The sequence below is a fragment of the Oncorhynchus tshawytscha genome, linkage group LG15, assembly GCF_018296145.1.
Source record: "Oncorhynchus tshawytscha isolate Ot180627B linkage group LG15, Otsh_v2.0, whole genome shotgun sequence".
Taxonomy (NCBI): Eukaryota; Metazoa; Chordata; class Actinopteri; order Salmoniformes; family Salmonidae; genus Oncorhynchus; species Oncorhynchus tshawytscha.
In genome coordinates this window covers 26333809-26360345 of record NC_056443.1, presented here as the reverse complement: position 1 = coordinate 26360345, position 26537 = coordinate 26333809, and the positions used below count along the sequence as shown (strand labels likewise).

At 42.8% G+C, this 26537-nt stretch overlaps 3 protein-coding genes across 11 annotated transcripts in view; 2 read left to right on the top strand and 1 right to left on the bottom strand.

Moving 5' to 3' along the window:
- The window catches only part of LOC112214731 (tetraspanin-5), a 36675-nt gene extending 31640 nt beyond the window's left edge, over window positions 1-5035 (top strand). Inside the window, exons 8-11 of one of the 2 annotated variants that reach the window (XM_042298384.1) lie at window positions 124-185; window positions 888-996; window positions 2799-2844; window positions 3023-5035. In XM_042298384.1, coding sequence (XP_042154318.1) covers window positions 124-185; window positions 888-963 — 138 coding nt within the window. In that variant the 3' untranslated portion in view covers window positions 964-996; window positions 2799-2844; window positions 3023-5035. The remainder of the gene's footprint in view (window positions 1-123; window positions 186-887; window positions 997-2798; window positions 2845-3022) is intronic. The other variant, XM_042298385.1, reaches the window with a different exon arrangement.
- Window positions 5036-5467: 432 nt separating this feature from the next.
- The window catches only part of LOC112214888 (rap1 GTPase-GDP dissociation stimulator 1), a 64722-nt gene continuing 43652 nt past the window's right edge, over window positions 5468-26537 (bottom strand). For all 8 annotated transcript variants that reach the window (XM_042298377.1, XM_042298381.1, XM_042298378.1 and 5 more), the window contains 8 exons: window positions 19095-19238; window positions 14185-14316; window positions 10860-10994; window positions 10322-10447; window positions 9052-9191; window positions 8087-8213; window positions 7475-7603; window positions 5468-7291 (listed from right to left, as the gene is read on the bottom strand). In XM_042298377.1, the coding sequence (XP_042154311.1) occupies window positions 7164-7291; window positions 7475-7603; window positions 8087-8213; window positions 9052-9191; window positions 10322-10447; window positions 10860-10994; window positions 14185-14316; window positions 19095-19238 (1061 nt within the window). In that variant the 3' untranslated portion in view covers window positions 5468-7163. The remainder of the gene's footprint in view (window positions 7292-7474; window positions 7604-8086; window positions 8214-9051; window positions 9192-10321; window positions 10448-10859; window positions 10995-14184; window positions 14317-19094; window positions 19239-26537) is intronic.
- LOC112214728 (CD276 antigen) lies at window positions 20143-22191 on the top strand. Its single transcript, XM_024373704.2, has 4 exons — window positions 20143-20350; window positions 20875-21222; window positions 21538-21819; window positions 22005-22191. Exons 1-4 carry the CDS (start codon window positions 20263-20265, stop codon window positions 22100-22102), a joined length of 816 nt encoding a protein of 271 aa, XP_024229472.1. The 5' UTR covers window positions 20143-20262; the 3' UTR covers window positions 22103-22191.

The window sequence follows — 26537 nt, the reverse complement described above, 5'->3', positions numbered from 1 at the left end:
GTATGTATGTATGTATGTATGTATATATATATATATATATATTTTTTTTTTTTTTATGTTAATGAAAACATGATTTAATTACAAAAGACATCACATTCATAATTATCTTTCTTTCTTTTACAGATATTTGGAATATGCTTGGCACAAAACTTAGTTAGTGACATCGAAGCTGTGAGAGCAAGCTGGTGAGGAAATATAAAATACTTCAAATTAACGTCTCAAGTTAATTCTATCACATCTGATGTGTTTCCTCATTCCCTACCACTTTTTATTAACTGGGTTCATTATTGATTGACACTTCGTAGGATAGGCTTTAACAGCATGGAAAATCAATCACTGAATCCAAGGTTCTAAATGGTGTTTTGTTTGATAGTGTGCCATCATGTGGACCAAAAGAGAATTTGGAATAACATTTTCAAAACCAGACAGTATTTTAGAAAAGGTGCTTCATTATATTTGGCATAGAATAAAGTAATAAGATATTGCGCCGTATGTATCAAGCTGCTGTAAAAGAAACAATGGTGGAATTTAACTCCTCAAAATGAAGAAAAGTTCAACAGTATTGCTGTTTGTAACCACTAAATCTGCATTTTACAAGGTTCTTACTCGTTTTTGGCTACATATCAACCTAGATCCAGAATATGCTGAGTAAAACTTTTATAAAAACTTTTATTTGTACTTTGACTTTGCTCTGCTTCCTAACTTAACCTATTAGTTTGACTGAGTCATTTGGCGAAGGTTCTACGCCCTGCTACTTCCAGCAGGCCGCTCAGCTAGGAGACAGGAGCACAGCACCCCCTGTCCACATTACTATCCCATCCCTCTGCCACACCATCGTCATGCCAACTCACCTCACACTTCATTTTTCATCCCCCATACTTTGTCAGGATGCCCCTGCCCTCTCTCTCCATGCACCGGCCCCTGCCTCACTCTGGAAAAAAAGGGTCTGCATACTACGCATGAGGAACGTACTCGCGAGCGTATGAACTGTAGCCGGTGGGTGTTGTTGTCCTCCGTATGAACTGTAGCCGGTGGGTGTTGTTTTCCTCCGTATGACCTGTAGCCAGTGGGTGTTGTTGTCCTCCGTATGACCTGTAGCTGGTGGGTGTTGTTGTCCTCCGTATGACCTGTAGCTGGTGGGTGTTGTCCTCCGTCCTGTAGCCGGTATGACCTGTAGCTGGTGGGTGTTGTTGTCCTCCGTATGACCTGTAGCTGGTGGGTGTTGTCCTCCGTATGACCTGTAGCCAGTGGGTGTTGTTGTCCTCTGTATGACCTGGCTGGTGGGTGTTGTTGTCCTCCGTATGACCTGTAGCTGGTGGGTGTTTTCCTCCGTATGACCTGTAGCCAGTGGGTGTTGTTGTTGTCCTCCGTATGACCTGTAGCCAGTGGGTGTTGTGGTTGTCCTCCATATGACCTGTAGCCGGTGGGTGTTGTGGTTGTCCTCCGTATGACCTGTAGCCGGTGGGTGTTGTTGTCCTTCGTGAATCAGTAGTAGTCACTGTAGTGAATGATTTACCACAGCCCAGACCCTGCAAGACCCATGTTTCATTCATAACAGTATGTTAACATGAATAAAGTACAGATCAGTATCAGGGAATACACCTCTGGCAGGGATATTAAGATCATAGATCGAATGTGTTTTATTTGGCCCCCCAAGTTTTCTGAGCAAAAAAATAATTTTCACTGTTGATCATAAACAAATGTAAAAACAGAAAATCGGCTCCAAAGGATTTTAATTTAGGAAATTTGTTCCCAAAGCAGAGGGACAAATGTTATATTATCCTAATAATAATAATACATGGGATTTATATAACACTTTTCTTCCAACTGAGGTACTCAAAGCGCTTTACATAGTAGGGGGAAACTCACCTCATCCACCAGCAATGAGCGGCACCCACCTCAGGTAGCAGGGTGAGGAGTGATATGCCAATCAGGGATGATTAGGTGACCATGTTGGAAATGTAGCCTTGACACCGGGGTCAACACCCCTACTCTTACAATAACCATCATGGGATTTTGAATGACCACAGAGTCAGGACACCGTTTTAACATCCCATCCGAAAGACAACACCCTACGCAGGACAATGTTCCCAAATGTAATCAAGGTTTGAAATTGTTTTAGTTAAATATTTTATCCATTTAGGCTTCTTGCTGTCAATTGGCAGTCTAAAAATATATATTTTCTTGTGCTCTGGCCCCACGACCATCCGCTCAAGAAAATAATTGTCCTGCGGCTGAATTTAATTGATGATCCCTGACATAAAACATTTGTATGTAAATCAAAATGTCAGGCTAAGATGGAGGCTTAACTAGCTCACTGTTGGCAACAGTCTGCCAATAGATTTAAGGACATGACCCATTTCCTTCAGCCATCAGTTCAACCCAGATCCTGTGGTCATGAAGAATAGAAACGGTTTCAGAATAATAACCAACTTCCCTCAAATCCCTCCACCAGTCCTTTGGCCACTCTCCCACTTGTCACTGTCCCAAACTCTGCCACCCCTGTGCCAAGCCATCACTCTGTGCCTCCCTGCCCTATTCCCACCCAACTTCTCCACCAGGGGTGTAATTGAGGATGCATTACATGTTCACCGAAAACTCAGGAATGTAAATAGAATTTAACATGTGGTTCCAGAGTATTGTGAACACTACTGAATATGCAGCAGAGTGGGACTGAAAAACACCTGATAATATTTGACAACTTTAGTCATTCTGAATGCTCCCCCTCCCTGGCTTTGCTCTTATGTAATGAAAGGAACGTGTTTTAAACCTTCCTTTTGCTTTCCCTTGCTGTGTAGTTTATTTACCTGATGTCGCTGCCTGGCTTGACCCAGGAACGCACAGGTAAGGATCACTACCAAGTCACCTAGCTAAGTGTAAATGGTACAATGCATCATAATTGACTTTTGTCTCAAATACAACCGTGTCGTTGACTTTTCTCAATGTTGGTCCTAGTAATACTGAAACTATGATTAGTTTGTTTTAAGAGCTGTGTCTGACCTTGATTTCCATTTGTCCCAAGGTCTCTTCAGCATGGCTACGCCAGTCTCAGAGCATCAAAAGATGCTAGAACTAGGAATGATACCACCTGCACCATATTCCGTCATGATGACTGGCACATTCTGATCCTTTTTAAAGATGTTTGGGGTTGCAAAATTCCAGTAACTTTCCAGAAATCCCAGTTGGAAGATTCCTCCAATCAGGATTTCTGGAAAACCTGGGAATTTGGGGAAGTTACCCACGCTTTGCATCCCATTTGTTCCATGTGGTTCCATCCATGTGGTAAACACTGTGTAGAAATGTACAGAAAATAATGAAGACAAAAACATGTACTTGGGGGGGGGGTGTGTTTGTAAATGCACTGCATGCCTATCACAATGGCATGGACTCGTTTTAAATTCATGATGTACAGAAGCTCTTATTGACACAGGTATTTTTAACAGTAAAATGGTAGCTGTATGTGGCGACACTGAGCATTAGGGAAGAGGGTAATGGTGCTAGAATACAAATGTACAGTAGTAGTCGCAGCCCTCAAGTCGTTCGCTTTGAACTGCAGTAGCCTTGTAGGCTCAAGAGTTTCTGTGGCACAGATGGGCATTCGTTATTTCATGGCATCTCTACCTGGGTGAAATACATACAGGTACGTTACATACATACTTTCAAATACTTGAGGTGGGCCTGATTTAGCAAGAGTTTGCACTTTTGGGGGGGGACTAGTCAATTGGTTGTGTATGTGACAAATAAAATTTGATTTGATTTGATTTGGTTCTATTGTAACAGACAAGCTAAATCAAGCACACTTCCAAGTATCAATGTATTTGACCCAGGTCTGATCTCTGCACACTCTACATTAAAATGAATTGTCAATACATTCAATGAACTGAAAAACTTCATGTCCATTTCTTGCTATGGTAAGTCTTCTGTTTTCAATACCGCTAAGTGAAGTGTCAATCTTTAGGAATCCCTGTCACTTCTTGTTCTGAGGGCTGAATGTGATTTGTTCAATTGCTCAGCGGGGGGAGCTTACAATGACTAGTGAGTGAATAAAACAAACTCACTTCCTGACATTTGTTGGTGGTGGAGGGCGTAACACATGGGTTGCTGGCTCAAATCCCTGTGTGCTTTCAGTTTTCTAGCTCAATGATCAGTGAGTCAAATTAAATAAATGCTTGCAGGGAGGTGGCAGGCGCGTTAGATACAGGTTGAGACAAGGTCCCTGTTGAGGATCCCCATGTCTTGTTTTCCAACCTTGAACTTACTTTCTAAAGTTAACCAATCACTTTTCACATTTGTCTAACCATTTCTTGTGACTGGTTAAAGGACCAAAACCTAAGGCGGGTGGATGGGGTCGTAACGAGGGTGTCCATGCATTAGGTCCTTGGTTCGATTCCTCGTGTGGCTTTTAAAATAACTTAACCAATTACACTCCTTTCTGCCCTCAGAACAAGAAAATAAGGGTTTGATTCAATCTGTATCGTGGAAGTTCAGTGCTATAGCGCAATTGACACTTAATGTCCTGCGCTCATGGTCAATTTTGCATATAGGCTCAACAGCTTCTACCCCCCCAAGCCATTAGACTGCTGAACAATTAATGAACATTTACACTGATACCCCCTCCCCTCTTGTACACTGCTGCTACTTGCCGTTTGTTTGTTACATAGTCACTTCGCCCCCACCTACATGTCCAGATTACCGCAACTAGCCTGTACCTCTGCACACTGACTCGGTACCGGTGCCCCATCTATATAGCCTGGTTATTCTTAGTGTTACTTTTTTATTTTAGCCTACTTGGTAAATATTTTCTTCTTGAACTGCATTGGAGGTTAAGGGCTTGTAAGTAAGCATTAAGGTAATGTCTACACTTGTTTGATTTGATATATTGGCTCAATCGCAAACTACCTTTAAATTTCAAATCGCACTGAACTTCCACGATACGGATTGAATCGAGCCCTTTTTTCTTTCATTCCCATTAAATAAATCCTTTTTGTTGACCTGCTGACATTATTAAAAGGACAAGACAGAAAGTGAATTGGCATCCTCTTTCTCTCGGACTCTATTACGCATGAATGTATTGGTCAATGGTGCTTTGGCTAGTCCCTCAATCAGATGGAACTAATTCCAATCAGAAACAGTGACAAAGGACATTACATCACTGTCAAAACTACGTAGTGTGTTTGCCAGGCCTATCAGAGCACCTCAAAGCCAGGCATGTGAAGCTGCATTCTATTCGAGATGGAGCTTCTGCTTATCCCTAACCTAATTGTCTCAGATCCATGAAGAGAAGTGAACAAGGATAGATGGGAGGGGACAACCATATGAAATGGAATGCAGCCTAGGTGATACCATAGCCTTGGCCAAGGCACTCAGGAAACCATGAATGAAACTTGATTAGTGACTTATCAATATTATGAAACAGACGTCACCCTCTTACTATATCAAAAAGCAGTACAAACTCTAGAAACAGATACATTATCACCAGCAATCATCTTTAATTCTGTTTGAGTTACGATCTTCCAAATGTACAACTCAATGACATTTACAACAAACATTTATACCGTAACGCAGTTAGTTTGTAGTTACGTCTTGATTTGATTGTGTCTTTGTAAAGTTACAAATCTGAAATTACCATTCATACCTAACAAAAAAAAACTAATTTAACAAGACCGATTAGTAAACAAATAATTTATATTTAAAAAAAACGCCTATGTCACCAGACGTTGCCTAACACAGTATCCATCATGCTGGAATGGGCATGTTCTCGATACTTGGAGTGGGAGAGAAACCATCACACATGCAAACAAAGCGCTGGCTGGGATAAACCATAGAGGTGTACCACACAGACAGGGGGATCTTCTCTGGCTGTCTGGATTGCCCATTCTGACAGGGTTATGGGGAGGTTCTCGTAGCTGTCAGGGAGACCACAGTGACTATGTGAAACGATGCAGCCAGATTCCAATCGACGGTGACGTTCCAGTTCATCTCTTTTGCAGTTGCGTTATATAGATGATCAGATCTCACAACACCTGGAGAAGTGTTAAATAACTAGGAACCACATTAATATGATATAGAAATCTTCTGAAATGTGCAGCGCTACGGCAAAAGACACCCTGGAACATACACCACCCCCACCCCCCTCCCAAAATCGGTCTTTCCTGGCGCACCTGGCTCATCATAATCCATTCAGACATGTACTACGCACCTGGTAGGGCTGACTGCTTCACTGTACACTCAGAGACCAGGGAGAGAGTGACTGTTCATCTGGGGGATCTAACTTACACAGGATTCCTCAATGTTAGGTGAGAATTATTACATGCTAGTGGAGTCAGCCTAGGGTATGTTCAGTTGGGGTTAAACATTTACAACATTGCAGATAGAAATCTAACACATTTAGTTAACACAATTCCCTATCCTACTTGACAGACGGTCATATCTGTTCTACATAATATATTTACATCTGAACATTCTGTAACATTTCCCCATTCTAAACATACCCTTGATATAACATTAAGGTTGTTTGAGACAGCAAGTTAAGTTTAAATCGGGTTTGTATGAAAGTTAAGGGAAGAGAGAGGGATCGGTTGGGATTATCAAGAAAACTCCTTTCAAACACCATTTTAAGTACAACATGACTGAATTCTACTCAGCTCTGGAAGATCTGCCCAGGGCTGTGGTTTTGGGTATGCGAGGGTCAAAATGAACATGGATACACCATCAACTGGACTAAAACATGCAGTTCGTCTTCAACTCAAGCTAAGATGGGACATAGGATGGATGCATGGCAGCTTAGTTGGTTTTCAGACCAACCTACTCCGGTTTTTTTGTTCTTTTGTATTGTTTTTCAACGGGTTTCACAGCTATGGTCATAAAAAGTGTTCTCTTTGTATGTCTATTGCAGAAAGAAAAGGCTGTCTTGTTTTGATTATGGAGGAGTACGCATGCGTGAGCGGCGGTAGTGTGGGAAGGCAGGCTAAAGGCAGGCTGTAAGGCAGAGGGGGGGGGGTACGTTTTAGCTGGACCAGCTGGCTGTTGACAGGGGCAAAGGGACAGGATACCTTGGCACGTGATGATAGGACACACAGAGGAAAGTTCTGGAGAGAGAGGGAAGGGGGGCAGGGATTGGCTATGAGGCAGGCATTGGGGGGAGTGCGGGCATTAAGAGTCCTTTAGCTCTGTGCCGTTAGCCTCTGCTCTGTGAGCGACGCCTGGTGGGACACCGTTTTGTTCTCGTGCGACCGCAGCTTGGAGACCACGTCGATGAAGGCCAGGCCCTGCACTTCTTTATGGAGAGGCTCTGGAGGAGGGAAAGATAACAGGTCTCATTCAGAAGTCTTTAAAGGAAGAGCACAAATCTAAACCAGAACATTCAGCTACATCCCAATGTCCATACTAGTACACCACTCTGCTATGCCTTAGCTTGGATATTGGAGCAGAAGTTGTGTCTAAGTGGCTGATTCAAAATGGCCGCCCCTTTTACCTGAGCCCATGACCGCACAGATGAGGATCATGGAGTTGTATTTGATCTCCGGGGCGGTCCTCTCGTCTGAGAGCAGCTTGTGGAGCACCTGCACCAGGCCAGCCCCGACAAAGTCCTTTTCAGCCCCCACTGAAACCATGAAAAACACAAGTCACAGACTCATTTGTCCAATTGTTTTAATGCATTTCAATGCCCCACCAGAGTCAATGCTTTGCTTCTGAGAAAAGGGTGTACTGAGCACCCCGTTACAAATGCTTCAACAGTGAATTTAATTTATACAGTGCGTCTCACTAGGTCAAAATTGCTTTCCATTGTATGGTTCTAACTCACCCTGTGCATCAAACTACTTGCAGTTGATTCAAGCCATGCAATATCAGGTCATGTTCAGTAAGCATGGAAAATTGAAATTATTTTTAAACCGATTAAAACAGGAACTTTGCCCCCCCACCTTCATTTCTAAACATTTTACTACAGTATGCCCTACTGAACACAACCCAGGCACAGTCAAAGGAAGTGCTACCAATCTGGACTTTACAAAACCATGTGGCTACCACAGTAGTCAGAATTAGGCTGCACTGTGACATGAACCTGACTGTGACCCCTGACTCTTACCCAGGTCCAACCCGGCGATGAGGCCCAGAGCCACCAGCGCCTCGTTCTGCATGATCATGTGTTCGCTCATCGCCATCACTACTAAGTGCTTCACACCTGCCCCCTGGATGACTGTTTTTACGACGTCCTAAAACCACAAAAACAAACATTTCAAATGGGGCACAATTCTAAAACGGGGATATTTTCTCCACCTTGTGGGGGAGCTACTGGGTGTGCAGGGTTTTGCTCCAGCCCTGCCCTAACCCACATACCCTCTACTAACCTGCTGCTCATCAGGACTCTGATTAGCTGAAATCAGGTGTGTAAGTTAGAGCAGGGTGGGAGCACAAACCTGCACACCCAGTGAATTTCCAGGAGAGACCACTAGGCCAGTCCTCCCCCCTGCTCTAAATGATACATGACTTGTGTACGTTTCTTTTTTTTTTTTACCTTTATTTTACTAGGCAAGTCAGTTAAGAACAAATTCTTATTTTCAATGACGGCCTAGGAGCAGTGGGTTAACTGCCTGTTCAGGGGCAGAACGACAGATTTGTACCTTGTCAGCTCGGAGATTCGAACTTGCAACCTTTCGGTTACTAGTCCAACGCTCTAACCACTAGGATACCCATGCGTAAGTATGACATCTCTAGCACTACCACAGGGGTGCTATTCTGTCTAAAGGCCTGCAAATAGGACAGAGGTCACAAATCTACAGATTAGAAGGGGAAAACCAGTCCAAGTAACACCGGAGTCATTCTCCCCTGAGATGAGACTGGATGGGAAGTGTAGCAGAACTGCCAACGCTAGGTCTAGGCATTATCCCACAAGAAAGATCCTATTTCAGGAAGAGTTAGACAATGAATCACAGTCCGCTGTTCCCCTTTATGATCAACAGTTCCATTATGGGTCAGAATGCATTCTGTGGTCACAGCCAGCCAGCTAGTCAGTCACAGATGGTGTGTGTTTCCATGGCAGCTGGCCCTAACCTTTGATTTGCTGTGGCGGATTAGAGCTGAGAGCAGTCTGTTTGACTCTCCCATGACTCCTGCATGGTCCTTGGCCTCACACCACTCTACCAGACGCTCCACAAGCTTGGAATTGGTCCCCAGCTGGTCTGCCGCATCCGCTGGGGAGAAAACAACAGTTAACACTTTATTTTACATCCCCATTACCGTTGGTAGCTCTCTGGTATATAAACTGAAATGACTCAACATAAAAACTGGTAACTTCTTGTTGAAATTACTTTTAAATGGGTCAATTCTTGGTAACAATGAGTACGTTCTAGTATTTGTTATAATGAATGTCTGAACTCCAGGAAGGAAGAGATAAAAAAATCTGTATTGTAACACCATACAGGTATTAATGTCCTATCACCTTGAATTGCCTGCTATTCTAACACCCTGTCAACATCGCACTGTGACACTCCGGTCCATAGCGACTCAATCAAAGATGGACTCCATCGATCGCCATGTCACTTTGGATCCAGCTGGACTGCACTTGGCCTTGTTCGGTCCTCTCCAACCCAACCACTGTTTGATGAAGATTCAAACGTTTGGCGGAAAACATATCGCATTCTTTGCTTTTTAAAATGTATTTATAATTTATTTTTTTAGACTGTACTTTCCCATCAATGGCTTCCCGAGTGGCACAGGTGTCTAAGGCACTGCATCGCAGTGCTTGAGGCGTCACTACAGATCCGGGTTCGATGTCTGGCTGCGTCGCGGCCGGCTGCAACCGGGTGACCAATGAGGCGACGCACAATTGGCCCAGAGTCTTCCGGGTTAGGGGATGTCCTTGTCCCATCGCGCTCTGCTGACACGGTCGCCAGTTGTACGGTGTTTCCTTCAACACATTCGTGCGGCTGGCTTCCGGGTTAAGTGAGCAAGTGTGTCAAGAAGCAGTACGGCTTGGCAGGGCCGTGTTTCGGAGGACGCATGGCTCTCGAAAATACTCCGCTGAATAAATAAAATCTTTGCACATGGATTTGATACCGATCAATTTAAGGACAAAGAGTGAGGTATGGAACAAATCAAGTTTAGAGCATCATTAGGAAAGCATTATCACCTCCATTTCAGAAAAGGTTCCTTTAGATCTTTCTGCAAAGTTAATGGGTTGAAACATTCACACCGGTGACGGATTCTGGTCAATTTAAATAGAGCGCGAAGCACAGACGTCGGGGGCATCATTAGGAAGTTGTTCTACAGTGTATTAAATGTGCTATAATTGTGATATATAAGTGTTATAAAGATGCCCTACCCTGTGTGTCGATGAGCATGCGTAACGTCCCCAGCAGTTTGAACTGGACAGGAGGCATCTCTGACGGGAGGAACTTCAACACCGTATCTGACACACCAGCTGACAGCATTTTAGCCTTGTTCACCACTTAGGGAAAGATTATAAATAAAAGATTAAACATGTTAAATAAATCAATTCAAACTATGCTCCCTCCTCAAAGACATGTATAATCTGCTTTGTTTCCTTAGATATGGACTGTACATGTCAATGTTGTACACCATGAAAATAAACAATACACTAACGTAGGTTAATATTGGTTGAATACAATTGTTACTAAGGCTCAAAGAAGGAACTTAAGTACAGGGAAGCACTTTTGACTAGAAGTTGTTTATAGTTGCATTTGCCAAGACCTGCCCCCACCCACAGATCACAAAGACGTACAGGGGAAGCACTTCTGACAGGAAATGAATGTTAAAGACTTGCCTTGAACCTACGAGTCATATAGAAAATATAGAACACAGTATACTCAATCATGCATGGAGCGCCTTGGGCGTCTCACCAGGAATGGCCAGGTTGCGCAGGGCGCTGAGCGCGGCGTGCTGCACGGTGACGTTACCCTCCTCCACGTGGCGATCCAGCAGCTCCAGAAGCTTCTGAACAATGCCTGATTCCACCATCTGTATGCAGTTACCATCTGGGGGGGTGAATAGTAAAATAGTAAATACAGCCCACAATTTTCTAAACAATATTTTCCTGGCTTTAATATTACTGAAACTCTGTGGTGAAGCTGAGTAATGGCCTGGAATGACTGTCATGATTGGGACTTGTATTCAGCTCTGAGTGTGTTTTCATTGGGGGGGGAACTTAACGAGAGAGAAAATCTGGAAAAAGGTGGGGGGGGCGTGCAAAAGTCGATTCTCTGTTCTACATGGCAGAGAAATGTGTTTGCTCTACACACAGAACATTTGGAAAAGTATTCATACCTTCCTTTTCCCACATTGTTTACAGCCTTATTCTAAAATGGATTGAATAAAATAAAACAAATTATATCTACAAACAATACCCCATAACGACAAAGCGAAAAACTTTTAGATTTTGTGATTAAAACTAAAAACAGAAATACCTTATTTACATAAGTATTCAGACCCTTTGCTATGAGGCTTGAAATTGAGCTCAGGTGCATCCTGTTTCCATTGATTATCCTTGAGATGTTTCTACAACATGATTGGGTCCACCTGAGGTAAATTCAATTGATTGGACATGATTTGGAAAGGCACACGTCTATATAAAAAGGTCCCACAGTTGACAGTGCATATCAGAACAAAAACCAAGCCACGAGGTCGAAGGAATAGTCCGTAGAGCTCCGAGACAGGATTGTGTCGAGGCACAGATCTGGGGAAGGTTACCAAACATTTCTGCAGTATTGAAGGTCGCCAAGAACACAGTGGCCTCCCCCTGAGCAATTGGGGGAGAAGGGCCTTGGTCAGGGAAGTGAACAAGAACCCGATGGGCACTCTGACAGAGCTCCATAGTTCCTCTGTGGAGATGGGAGAACCTTCCAGAAGGACAACCATCTCTGCAGCACTATCAATCAGGCCTTAATGGTAGAGTGGCCAGATGGAAGCCACTCCTCAGTAAAAGGCACATGCCCGCTTGGAGTTTGCCAAATAGCACCTAAAGGACTCAGACCATGAAAAACAAGATTCTCTGGTCTGATGAAAGCAAGATTTAACTATTTGGCATGAAGGCCAAGCGTCACGTCTGGAAACCTGGCACCATCCCTACGGTGAGCATGGTGGTGGCAGCATCATGCTGTGGGGATTTTTTCCAGTGGCAGGGACTGGGAGACTGGTCAGGATCGAGGCAAAGATGAACGAAGCAAAGTACAGAGATCCTTGATGAAGTCCTCAGCACTCTGGAGCAGGTTCTCAGACTGGGGTGAAGGTTCACCTTCCAAAAGGACAACGACCCTAAGCACACAGCCAAGACAATGCAGGAGTGGCTTCAGGACAAGTCTCTGAATGTCCTTGAGTTGCCCAGCCAGAGCTCGGACTTGAACCCGATCAAACATCTCGAGAGACCTGAAAATAGCTGTGCAGCGATGCTCCCCATCCCAACCTGACAGAGCTTCAGAGGATCTGCAGAGAAGAATGGGAGAAACTACCCCAATACAGGTGTGCCAAGCTTGTAGCGTCATACCCAAGAAGACAAGGCTGTAATTGCTGCCAAAGGTGCTTCAAAGTACTGAGTAAATGGTCTGAATACATATAAATGTGATTATTAATTTTTTATTGTATACATTTGCAAAGAAATTATAAAAAACAGTTTTTTGCTTTGTCATTATGGAGTACTGTCAGTGGATTAAGGTTGTAACTTAAATTGTGGAAAATGTCAAGGGGTCTGAACGCTTTCCAAACACACTGTAATTCTAGAATCTGAGTGTTATATTTTAGTCTTTCGTACTGGTCCCCTGTGAGAATTGAACCCACAACCCTGGCATTGCAAGGGCCATGCTGTACCAACTGGGCCACATGGGACCCTGATCAGGGCTGCGAAGGTGAACGGCAAGGCAATGGAGCGACGAACTGCCCTTGCGGTCTCTGCCTGGCCGGCTCCCCTCTTTCCACACGGATTCTCTGCCTCTGACCTTATTACGGGGGCTGAGTCACTTGCTTACTAGTGCTCTTCCATGCTGTCCCTAGGAAGGGTGTGTCACTTGAGTGGGTTAAGTCACAAACGTGATGGTCAGAGACCATGGTCATGTGGTGCCAGATCAACAACCTCTCCCTCAATGTGATCAAGACAAAGGAGATGATTGTGGACTACAGGAAAAGGAGGATTGAGCACACCCCCATTCTCATCGATGGGGCTGTTGTGCAACATGTTGAGAGCTTCAAGATCCTGGGGTCCACATCAACAACAAACTATCATGATCCAAACACACCAAGACAGTCGTGAAGAGGGCACAACAACAAAAAAACACTGGTCTCCAGTATCTATGCTGCAATAGTGTATGTGCCAGGGGACTGGGGTCAGTCTTATATCTGGTGTCCTGTGTGAATTTAAGTTCTCCCTCCCTCTCCCCTCCCGGAGGACCTGAGCCCTTGTATTATGCCTCAGGTAAGACTGGCTGTCCCCAGTCCACCTCGTCATGCTGCTGCTCCAGTTTCAACTGGTCTACCTGTGGCTAGGGAATCCTGACCTGGTCACTGAACGTGCTACCTTGTCCCGGACCTGCTGTTTTCAACTCTCTCTACCTGCGGTCTCAAACTCAATGCTTGGCTATGAAAAGCCAACTGACATTTACTCCTGGGGGTACTGACCTGTTGCACCCTCTACAACCACTGTGATTATTATTATTTGACCCTGCTGGTCATCTATGAAGGTTTGAACATCTTGAAGAACAATATGGCCTTAAATGGCCATGTACTCTTATAATCCCCACCCGGCACAGTCAGAAGAGGTTCCTCTCTAGAGAGAAGTTCCGCTCTAGGTTCCTGCCTTTCTAGAGAGTTTTTCCTAGCCACCGTGCTTCTACTATTGCATTGCTTCCCCTCTGGGGTTTTAGGCTGGATTTCTGTATAGCACTTTGTGACATCTGCTGATGTAAAAAGGGCTATAAATAAATTTGATTGATTAACTGGTGCCTACTACTAGAGAGAGAAGTGTATCTGTTCTACATGATGTTTCCAGTTTGAGTGATGAGATCAAGAGGCAGTTTTATCCTGAATAACCCATTTTGTTGGTTCCCTATCCCAGCAGGCAAAACTGGTTGAATTATTTCAGTTCAACATAATGTAATTTCAACATTGCAATGACTTATTCTCAACCAGGTTTGCCCACTGAGCTGTTACTACAGACAACGTGTGCAGTAATCTCTTTACCGTTGCGGGCAAAGTTGGCAATGGCCAGTGCCCCTGCCAACTGCAGCTGGTGGTTGTGGGATGGTACCCAGGAAAGGACCCTCTCGAACACACTGCCCTTGCCCGCGTCAAACAGCTTCTGCATGGACTCATCTGAAGGGAGAGAGATGTGGAGAGGCTGTCAACACAAAACACCTGCCCACTGCACCAGAAGGGAGAGAGGCCGTCAAAATGTCACAGCAGTTATTTACAATTTTATTTTTTATAAATACGCAGACTACACACAAATAAGCATATATGTTCCTGGAAGAAAATGTTACAGGATAAATGTCCTACTTCTTGGCTTCAGTATAACAAAGTGGTGAGGGAAGATTGGAAGGCAAGTAGAATGCTATGTTTATGTTTTGAGGAACAGAAACGGGAATGTAAATGATCTATACTGTTCCGGAACAGAACCGTTATTTTAAAAGCATACATTCCGGGCATTATTCTTTAAAAAAAATATAAAAAATATATAAAATAGGCCCCACAAAAACATAACAAAAAAAATCACAACAAAGCACCTACGCAAGTCCCCTCACTGTCACTCATTAACGTCACTCATTATTCCAGTTTCTGTCTGCCAGCTGTAAATCTTTGCCAGTGTGTGTCGCGTGCACGTTTGTATGCTGCCTGCCTCTACTCCCTCCGAAGCATAGGCTACTGATTATACGAGCGTGATTTGGAAGATGGGGAGAGATGACTAATTTGAGAAGAATTAATTCACTTTTTCAAACGCTAGTACCGGATACTATAGTTATCACGTTTGATTTATTTAACTACAAAAAAAAAGGTACAACGTTTTAAATCTGGTAGACGAAGGTTCAAATCAGGAAGACTTGTCTGAATACTTGTCCAACTTCATCCAGTAAGCATAACATAATTCACTTTGTTTCCTAGTCTATGGGCCGAGTGGGAATAAATCACCAGCATAGAGTCTCGTTTCTTCTCCTCTCCTATAAGCCATGTACGAAACATCATTCTCCTATTTACCTTATAGCCTAGAAGCACACTCTCCCCCCTCCAAAAATACACATTCCGCATGCTTGTCTATACAGAAAAAGAAAATACTTCACCAGAAAGCAGACTTAGCCACAGAGGAATCCAGGATCATTAGCTGTGGACTGTTTCACAAGCTCGTAGGCCTATCAATGCCTATTTGAGAAGACCAGTATTTGGGCTGCGCGCGTGGCAATAGGACTAGCTGATTATTGAGTTGAGGCTGTCAGTGAAAAGCATCTAAAATGTGTGGAGTAGAATTTTAAAATGTTGAGACAAGATGGGGGAGGGGTGTGGCGACGATACAGGAGAGTCTTTCTCCAGAACGGAAGAAGCTGGCGATCTTGTAATTATTGACTTAACGTTTATCATTTTAAATTCCGATTTTTATGATGAACCACGTGGCAAGGATTTTTTAGAAACCAAAACGTTATTATTGAAATCAAACTGTTCCACAAAAATGTGCATATTAAAATCATAACTGGCATGCAGAATGGCAGAAAATGGTAGGATCAATTGTAAGCTTCCACAAACCTGAAACTCACCGGCCGCCTATGAAGTCTGAAGCATTTTGAAAACATAATTGTTTGAATCCTGAATGTTTTATTTTATGGAGGCATGTCTAACACCTATGAGGTAGGCCTACAATCTACCAATCCTACCATTGAGACATGCCCCATAACACGAAAAGAAAAAAACGGCAGGATTTATCCAATTAAGTAAGTTTTCAAAATGCATACTGCCTCCAGCTCACATTGTAAAGTGTTTGGTGATGCACTAATAGCCTGCTGCCTGCACTAGAATGGTGTTGGATTCCAGCTCGAAATATACGTCATGTTATCATAGTAGAACTTATTGATTACTTTCCATGTAAAAGGAATGTAAAGTCAGCAAAAAAAGAAACATCCCCTTTTCAGGACCCTGTCTTCAAGATAATTTGTAAAAATCCAAATAACTTCAGACTAGAGGTTGACCGATTATGATTTTAACGCTGATACCGATTATTGGAGGGCCATAAAAGCCGATACCGATTAAATCGGCCAATTTGTATTTTTATTTTTTGTAATAATGACAATTACAACAATACTAAATGAACACTTATTTTAATTTAATATAATACATCAATAAAATCAATTTAGCCTCAAGTAAATAATGAAACATTATTGCATTTAAATAATGCAAAAACAGTAAGAACAGTAAGAAAAACAGAAGTAAAAGTGCAATATGTTCCATGTAAAATATGTGCCATGTAAGAAAGTTAACGTTTCAGTTCCTTGCCCAGAACATGAGAACATATGAAAGCTGGTGGTTCCTTTTAACATGAGTCTTCAATATTCCCAGGTAATAAGTTTTAGGTTGTAGTTATTATAGGAATTATAGGACTATTTCCCTCTATACCATTTGTATTTCATTAACCTTTGACTATTGGATGTTCTAATAAGCACTTTAGTATTGCCAGTGTAACAGTATAGCTTCCGTCCCTCTCCTCGCTCCTCCCTGGGCTCGAACCAGGAACACATCGACAATTAGCGCGCGCTAACTAGCTAGCCATTTCACTTCAGTTACACAAGCCTCATCTCAGGAGTTGATAGGATTGAAGTCATAAACAGCGCAATGCTTGACGCACAACAAAGAGCTGCTGGCAAAACGCATGAAAGTGCTGTTTGAATGAATGTTTACGCGCCTGCTTCTGCCTACCACCACTCAGTCAGATTATATGCAACGCAGGACACGCTAGATAATATCTAGTAACTAGTGATTATGATTGTTTTTTTTATAAGATAAGTTTAATGCTAGCTAGCAACTTACCTTGGCTTACTGCATTCGTGTAACTCCTTGTGGAGTGCAACGAGAGAGAGGCAGGTCGTTATTGCGTTGGACTAGTTAAGGTTGCAAGATTGTCAGCTCGGCGGATCCAAGGTCAAAATCTTGGCAGTTAACCCACTGTTCCTAGGCCGTCATTGAAAATAATAATGTGTTCTTAACTGACTTGCCTAGTTAAATAAAGATTAAATAAGGGTGAAAAAAATTATATATAAAAAAAAATGTAATCGTCAAGTCGGTGCCCAAATATACCGATTTCCGATTGTTATGAAAACTTGAAATCGGCCCTAATTAAATCGGCCATTCCGATTGATCGGTCGACCTCTACTTCAGACCTTCATTGTAAAGGGTTCAAACACTGTTTCCCATGCTTGTTCAATGAACCAAAAACAATGAAGATGCACATGTGGAACGGTCGTTAAGACACTAACTGCTTACAGACAGTAGACAATTAAGGTCAGTTATGAAAACTTAGTAGAAAGGCCTCTTAGTGTCCTAACTCTGGAAAACACCAAAAGAAAGATGCCCAGGTTCCCTGCTCATTCGCATGAACATGCCTTAGGCATGCTGCAAGGAGGCATGAGGACTGCAGATGTGGTCAGGGCAACAAATTGCAATGTCCGTACTCGCAGTAGCAGACCACGTGTAACACCTGCACAGGATCGGTACAGCCGAACATCATACCTGCGGGACAGGTACAGGATGGCAACAACAACTGCCCGAGTTACACCAGTAACGCACAATCCCTCCATCAGTGCTCAGACTGTCCACAATAGGCTGAGAGTGGCTGGATTGAGGGCTTGTAGACCTGTTGTAAAGCAGGTCCTCACCAGACATCACCGCCAACAACATTGACTATGGGCAAACCCACCGTCGCTGGACCAGACAGGACTGGCAAAAAGTGCTCTTCACTGACGAGTCCGGGTGTTGTTTCAGCAGGGGTGATGGTCGGATTCGTGTTTATCATCGAAGGAATGAGCGTTACACCGAGGCCTGTACTCTGGAGCAGGATCGATTTGGAGGTGGAGGGTCTGTCATGGTCTGGGGCGGTGTGTCAAAGCATCATCGGACTGAGCTTGTTGTCATTGCAGGCAATCTCAACGCTGTGCGTTACAGGGAAGACATACTCCTCCCTCATGTGGTACCCTTCCTGCAGGCTCATCCTGACAATGCCACCAGCCATACTACTCGTTCTGCAAGACAGGAATGTCAAATGTTCTGCCATGTCCAGCAAAGAGCCCGGATCTCAATCCCATTGAGCACGTCTGGAACCTGTTGGATCGGAGAGTGAGGGATAGGGCCATTCCCCCCAGAAATGTCCGGGAACTTGCAGGTACCTTGGTGGAAGAGTGGGGTAACATCTCACAGCAAGAACTGGTAAATCTTGTGCAGTCCATGAGGAGGAGATGCACTGCAGTACTTAATGCAGCTGGTGGCCACACCAGATACTGACTTACTTTTGATTTTGACCCCCCTTCTTTCAGGGACACATTATTCCATTTCTGTTAGTCACATGTATGTGGAACTTGTCCAGTTTATGTCTCAGTTGTTGAATCTTCTGTTCATACAAATATTTACACATGCTAATAAGTTTGCTGAAAATAAACACAGTTGACAGTGAGAGGACGTTTCTTTTTTTGCTGAGTTTATATGTTGGGGTCATTGAAGGGTGAAAAGGGACTTGGTGTATGTTTATTAAGCATGTTTTACTCCAGCAACAATAACCTGTGGAGCAGCAGGAGAAATCCCGCTCAAAATAGGTTCTGTATGCTGTGCGCGTAGGATAGTTGTGTTGGATAAATAAGATAAACGATGACTTACAGATACACACACAGGCCAATTTAAATGACACAAAATTATGCAATTGAACCTATAGACCGATAAGCATGACAGTCAAATCCATTTCCATCGATTGGTATTTCCATCAATTAAAAAGCATTATTTTGCAATGCATTTACCTTTCTCACGGTAATTTTTTATTTAAAAATCGGCTTTTCATAATATTTTTGGGCCAAAAGCCGGCAATTGCTGGCTAACGGAAATCGATGTTGGTTTGTGTGTGTGTGTACCTCCCAAAAGCAGCAGCACCATCAGATCGGAGGCAGTCTTGAGCTGGGCCACATCCTCATCCCTATCCCCATTCACGGTGTGAGTCACCACATCTAACAGACACTCCACCAGGCCCGCCTCCACCAACTGCAGCTTGATCACATCTGAGAGAGAGAGAGACAGTTACACAAAATTAGAAAATGACAGCATTTCCCAGAGGTGGATTAACTATCAACAACTCCCACACACCCCACTTTTGTTCCTTTAGACTATACACCCCAATCAGTCCATTTCTGTCCATCAAAAGTACTTGAGTCAACAATTATTCGGACTGTGTGAGTTTGTCGGACAATCCTTAACTGTAGTCATTCATCCGGCAATAACTGTTGGGAGCTAGAAACACAAGCATTTCATTACACCTGCAATAACATCTGCACGTGAGCAGTAACATTTGATTTGAAATGACTCGCATTGAAAAAGCATTGGCGGCATCTGAAATTCTCAGAAACAAAATCCCAGTGTTCTGACAGCCTCATCTTTTTCAGGATGTATATCTTGATATTTTCTTTGTGTACTCAATTCCTACCTGAGTGTCAGAGTAAAAAAAACACAGCAAAAAAAACATATATATATATATTTTTTTTAGGTGTCCACTGTCCAGACATGGATAATGATGGTTCAGTATACACCCAGTGTACAAAACATTAAGAACACCTGCTCTTTCAATGACAGACTGACCAGGTGAAAGCTATGGTCACTTGTTAAATTCACTAGATAAAAGGGGAACACAGGTTAAAGACGGATTTTTATGTCTTGAGACAGTTGAGACATGGATTGTGTATGTGTGCCATTCAGAGGGTGAATGGGCAAGACAAAAGATTTAAGTGCCTTTGAATGGGGTATAGTAGTAGGTGTCAGGCGCCCTGGTTTGTGTCAAGTACTGCAATGCTGCAGGGTTTTTCATGCTCAACAGTTTCCTGTGTGTATCAAGAATGGTCACCCAGCCAAAAAAATGATTCACTCCAGCAGGGAACTGATTACAGGAATCCTTCATGTTGTAAGCGGAGACAGAGTGGGCGCAGTTAGACAGAAGCAAATATAAAAGGAAAATGCTACATTTAGTTTTAAGATGTGAGCGCCCAGAGTCCGCAGCTGAACTGAAGGACTTCCATGTGATTTGCTGAACGAATGCAGTCCACTCAAGAACATGGCTATGAACTGGAAATCCTGTCTCACTTTTGTTGTTTCATTTCTGGTCTTCAAGTTACCCACTTAAGTAAGTCTAACAATTCAACACAGTAATGAATTGTCCATTTTGGATAAAAATGTTTGGACATAGCCCTATATCCAAACTCTGTCCTATTTGTCGATTTTCAAAAAGGTACTGGATGCAGGTTTGTTTGTGCCAACCATCTACAATATCAAAGTACAGCACACAGTATGGTTGTACTGTACAACTCAACCGACTATTTCTAAAAACCCCAGGAGTAAGAAATGGAACGGCACACTTCCTGAACCACCTAAATCTGGAGTGGCAGGTACCCACCCTACTGGTTAAGAGCGTTGGGACAGTAACTGAAAGGTCGCTGGTTTGAATCCCCAAGCCGACATGGTAAAAAATCTGCCGGGGGTTCCCTTGAGAAAGGCACTTAAGGTTAATTGCTCCTGTAAGTCACTCTGGATAAGAGTGTCTGCTAAATGACTCAAATGGAAATATTTCACAGAACAGCTTTGGCTCAGTGGATAATACCTTTTATGAGAATGAGGTTCTATAAAACCTATATTTTTCTGTCTTCGTAGCAGAGTTTGAGACCACTGTTCCCAGTGAGACGCAGCTTGCCATCCTGGGGCAACATATAGTCCTAGACTGCAGCTTTCCTGTGGACAAACAATGGGATCGAACGCGGTGCCAGATTGAATGGAAGTTAGACAAGGTGGTGGTCCACAGTTTCTACTATGGTCAGGACCACCTGAACGACCAGAACAGTCACTATGTCAACAGAACCAGCCTGTACCACTCTGATATACAGAAGGGGAACGCTTCTCTCAGGCTGGAACATGCCACTCTGGGAGATGAGGGAAACTATACCTGCACTGTGCACACAGAAATGGGCCCAAAGAGGACATCTGTATCCCTTAAATTAGCAGGTAACACCCACATCTTTATTTCTGCTTTTTGGAACAAGGAATAAACGTATTTATTGCTAATTTGTTGAGAAACAATCAAGCACCTTGTATAAGTTATATATATATATATATATGACTCATGATTTTGCACTCTTTACAAACATGTTATTCAGTAGAACATTTAGTTGCTTTAACAGCAATTTGTCTCCAATGAAGTCAATTGGGGTTGTTATGGTCACGCTCCCCTTCATATTCTTAGCCACTACACTTCCGCAGAAGGCATACAGTTAGTCATGATACTACTTTAACATCCAATTCTGTCATTGTTCTGTATAGCATTCTACGCTGAGCCTCGCCTGAAGTTCTCAACCTCTGCCTGTGGTGTGGAGCTACTCTTGACCACCAAGGGGTACCCCCGACCCTCAGTGCAGTGGCTGACTGTCAGTGGTGAGGACGTCGGTGACGACACAGTCACACACCTCTCCCAGGACACACAGGGCCTATACACTGTTTCGAGCACAGTATCCCTGCAAGGAGCGGTCAATAAGACCCTGACGTTTATCTTAAAGAACGAGGCCCTGGGACAGGAGATCAGGAGAAACATCACACTTCTCTCAGGTAACTTAAAAAGGACAAGGAAATATAATTATTTATATGGCAGTGCATTTGTTGTAAAGTGAAAATGAAAAGGTAGGTTGTCAGTAGTTTATATATTAAGTGAAACTGGAAGAAAGAGGCAGGCCTACGTAGATAATGTGTTGCAAAGCGAAGCTCACTGTCTTTTTACTTTTTTTTAATAACAGGAAATAGTGTTGACGTGTCACCTGGGGTTTACCAAGAGAGATGGTGGTTTGTTATTACTGTCCTGGCTGTGATGCTGAAATACTTGTTGTGTAACTAAAATGTAACCATTTGTTGTTTTGCTTCTTGGACTAATTTGTAATGATGCACAATGCCACTAAGAAAATTAAATAAACTGTACAGAACGCATCTGTAAATAAGTAAGTTTGTTATGCTGCATTTACAATTATGTAGATCTATGTACTGTATATTACAGGCATATGTCCTAACATCGGTAATACCCTCTTGAAACTAGGGGGCACTATTTTTATGTTTGGAAAAATAACATTCCCAAAGTAAACTGCCTATTTCTCAGGACCAGATGCTAGAATATGGAAATAATTGGCAGCTTAGGATAGAAAACACTAAAGTTTCCAAAACTGTCAAAATATTGTCTGTGAGTATAACAGAACTGATATTGCAGGCGAAACCCTGAGGAAAATCCAATCAGAAAGTGCCTCTTATTTTGAAACCGTTGTATGCACCCCTATTGGCCATTGAAAGGGATTTAAACCAGATTCCTTTTTCTACGTATTCCCTAAGGTGTCTACAGCATTGAGACATAGTTTCACACCTTTATGTTGAAGAATGAGCGTAAACGACTACATTGCGTAAGTGGCCAGCTGAGGGCTCTGAGTGATTCTTGCGTAAAAGACAGAGGTAGTCATTTTTCCTCTCGCTCCTACTTAAAAGCCAATTGTCCCGGTTGATATATTATCGAATAGATATTTGAAAAACACCTTGAGGATTGATTATAAAAAGTTTGCCATGTTTGTCGATATTATGGACATAATTTGGAATGTTGGATTTTTTTGTTGTTTTGTTGTCGTGACCCCTATTTCCGGTGGATTTCTCAACATAACGTGACCGACAAACGGAGGTATTTTGGGTATAAAAATAATCTTTATGGAACAAAAGGAACATTTGCTGTCTAACTGGGAGTCTCGTCAGTGAAAACATCCATATATCAAAAGGTAAACGGTTAATTTGATTGCTTTTCTGATTTGTGACCAAGCTTCCTGCTGCTAGCTGGACATAATGCTATGCTAGGCTATCGATAAACTTAAACGCTTGTCTTGCTTTGGCTGTAAAGCATAATTTCAAAATCTGAGATGACAGGGTGATTAACAAAAGGCTAAGCTGTGTTTCACTATATTTCACTTGTGATTTCATGAATATGAATATTTTCTAGTAATATTTTTTGACCGTTGCGCTATGCTAATTAGTGTAGTTGATGACAATTCTCCCGGATGGGTAGTTCCAAGAGTTACCGCAAAAAGTCTCTGGCCTTATAGAACACCTACTCATTCAAGGGTTTCTTTATTTGTACTATTTTCTACATTGTTGAATAATAGACATCAAAACTATTAAATAACACATGGAATCAAAAAAAGTGTTGTAAAATATTTTGATTTGAGATTCTTCAAATCGCCACCCTTTGCCTTGATGACAGCTTTGCACACAATGCATTCTCTCAACCAGCTTCACCTGGAATGCTTTTCCAACAATCTTGAAGTTCCCACATAAGCTGAGCACGTGTTGGCTGCTTCTCCTTCACTCTGCGGTTCGACTCATCCCAAACCATCCCAATTTGGTTGAGGTCAGGGGATTGTGGAGTCATCTGATGTAGCAACTCCATCACTCTCCTTGGTCAAATAGCCCTTACACAGCCTGGAGGTGTGTTGGGTCATTGTCCTGTTGAAAAAACAAATTATAGTCCCACTAAGCGCAAACCAGTTGGGATGGCGTATTGCTGCAGAATGCTGTGGTAGCCATGCTGGTAAAGTGTGCCTTGAATTCTAAAATAATCAAATCACAGAAAAGCACCCCCACCTCCATGCTTCACGGTGGGAAATACACATGCGGAGATCATACATTCTCACAAAGACACAGCGGTTGGAACCAAAAATCTAATACTTGGACTAATCAGACCAAAAGGACACATTTCCACCAGTCTAATGTCCATTGCTCGTGTTTCTTGGCCCAAGCAAGTCTCTTTTTATTGATGTCCTTTAGTAGTTGTTTCTTTGCAGCAATTCGACCATGAAGGCCTGATTCACGCAGTCTCCTCTGAACAGTTGATGTTGAGATGTGTCTGTTACTGGAACTCTGAAGCATTTATTTGGACTGCAATTTCTGAGGCAGGTAAACACTAATGAACTTATCCTCTGCAGCAGAGGTAACTCTAGGTCAATGACGGCCTAGGAACAGTGGGTTAACTGCCTTGTTCAGGGGCAGAACGAAAGATCTTTACCTTGTCAGCTCGGGATTCGATCTTGCAACCTTCCCGTTACTAGTCCAACACTAACCACCTGCCGCCTCATAGTGATTAATGCTTTTTGTGGACAGCACTTCCGTCTTGACTCACCTTCATGTCTTAAAGAAATTGACTATTGTTTCTCTTTGCTTATTTGAGCTGTTCTTGTCATAATATGAACTTTGTCTTTTACCAAATAGGGCTATCTTCTGTATACCACCAATACCTTGTCACAACAACTGATTGGCTCAAATGCATTAAGGAAAGAAATGAACTTAAGGCACACCTGATAATTGAATGCCAAGAGAATGCAAAGTGGTCATCAAGGCAAAGAGTGGCTACTTTGACGAATCTCAAATATATTTAGATTTGTTTAACACTTTTTTGGTTACTACATCTCTGTCATTTAATCATTTATGTCTTCACTATTATTCTACAAAATAGTAAAAACCCTTGAATAGTTAGGTGTCCTAAAACGAGAGAGAGAGCGTGAGCACACAGAACAAAAATTTAAAACACAACAATTTCAAAGATTTTACCGAGTTAAAGTTCATAAGAAAATCAGTGAATTAAAATAAATTCATGAGGCCCTAATATATGGATTAAACATGACTGGGATACAGAAATGGGGGTGTTTTTCATGGTTCAGGCTAGGCACCTTAACTCCACAGCATAGAATGACATTCTAGACCATTCGGTGTTTCCAACTTTGTGGCAACAGGTTTGGGGAAGGCCCTTCCCTGTTTCAGCATGACAATGCCCTGTGCACAATGCGAGGTCCATACAGAAATGTTTTTTTTCCCCCCGAGATCAGTGTGGAAGAACTTGACTGGCCTGCACAGAGCCCTGACCTCAACTCCATCGAACACCTTTGGGATGAATTGGAAAGCCGACTGCGATATAACAGATGAAATATTGTGTGCTTATGAGTTATACTTACCTAGTGGTTAAGATTGTTGGGACACTAACCGAAAGGTCGCTGGTTCGAATCCCAGAGACGGCAAGGTGGAAAGTTCTGCCGTTCTCCCCTTGAGCAAGGTAGTTAACCTCCAACAACTGCTCCCCTGGCGCCGATGACGTTGATTAAGGCAGGGGGCTGCCTTAACGTCATCGGTGCCGGGGGAGCAGTTGGAGGTGAAATGCAGAAGCCACATTGTTTGAATGCAGTCAGTTGTACAACTCACTAGGTATCCCCCTTTCCCTCACCAGATTGATCTATTCATTTTGTTATTAGTTTACATTAGTATATGGCTCCCCCTCTTGCCCATTCATTGTACTGCGGCAAGTGTGTAGTCTATGACAAATGGAAGAAGTTGGGCGTTCGGTAGGAGTCCTAGCTAGACATGTCTTGAACATACATAGCAGACCATTAGTCTTTACAGTTCCAGTAATCTACGCTTTATATTGAACAGAGAATTCATTTTTGTTAATATAAATAATTGCGGCACCATGTCCCTGGATCTCTGAGTGCTTTTTGCTGTATGGCTTTTGGGAATCTTGAATGTGGACTGTACATGTTGGGGGGAAAAACCCGCTTCAGGCTTGGGCAGTGGCTATGGTCAAATGGTAAAGAGGTCACTACAGCAGTACGGTCATAGACGAGAGAAAGGTATACAGGGTTTGTGTGAGGGGAGAGCGAGATTCGATGTTTGAGTCTGGGATTGTATTGTGTATGCATGTGTGAGTGTGGTGCGCATGCGTGCCAGAGAGAGGGAGAAGTTCTCTGGAGTAGAGTTAATCAGGACATCGTCTAAGAACATGGCAGAAGGGGAGAACTCTGTGTGCTGCCAAGAATGATGACAACAGTCAGTGAGTCTCTCCCTCTGTCACACACACGCCGGCTCTCACACGAGTGTAGAAAACATTAGGAACACATTCCAAATATTGAGTTGCACCCCCTTTTGCTCTTAGAACAGCCTCAATTCGTCGGGGCATCAAATCAAATTTATTTGTCACATACACATGGTTAGCCGATGTTAATGCAAGTGTAGCGAAATGCTTGTGCTTCTAGTTCCGACAATGCAGTAATAACCAACGAGTAATCTAACCTAACAATTCCAAAACTACTACCTTATACACACAAGTGTAAAGGGATAAAGAATATGTACATAAAGATATATGAATGAGTGATGGTACAGAACGGCATAGGCAAGATGCAGTAGATGGTATCGAGTACAGTATATACATATGAGATGAGTAATGTAGGGTATGTAAACATTATAATAAGTAGCATTGTTTA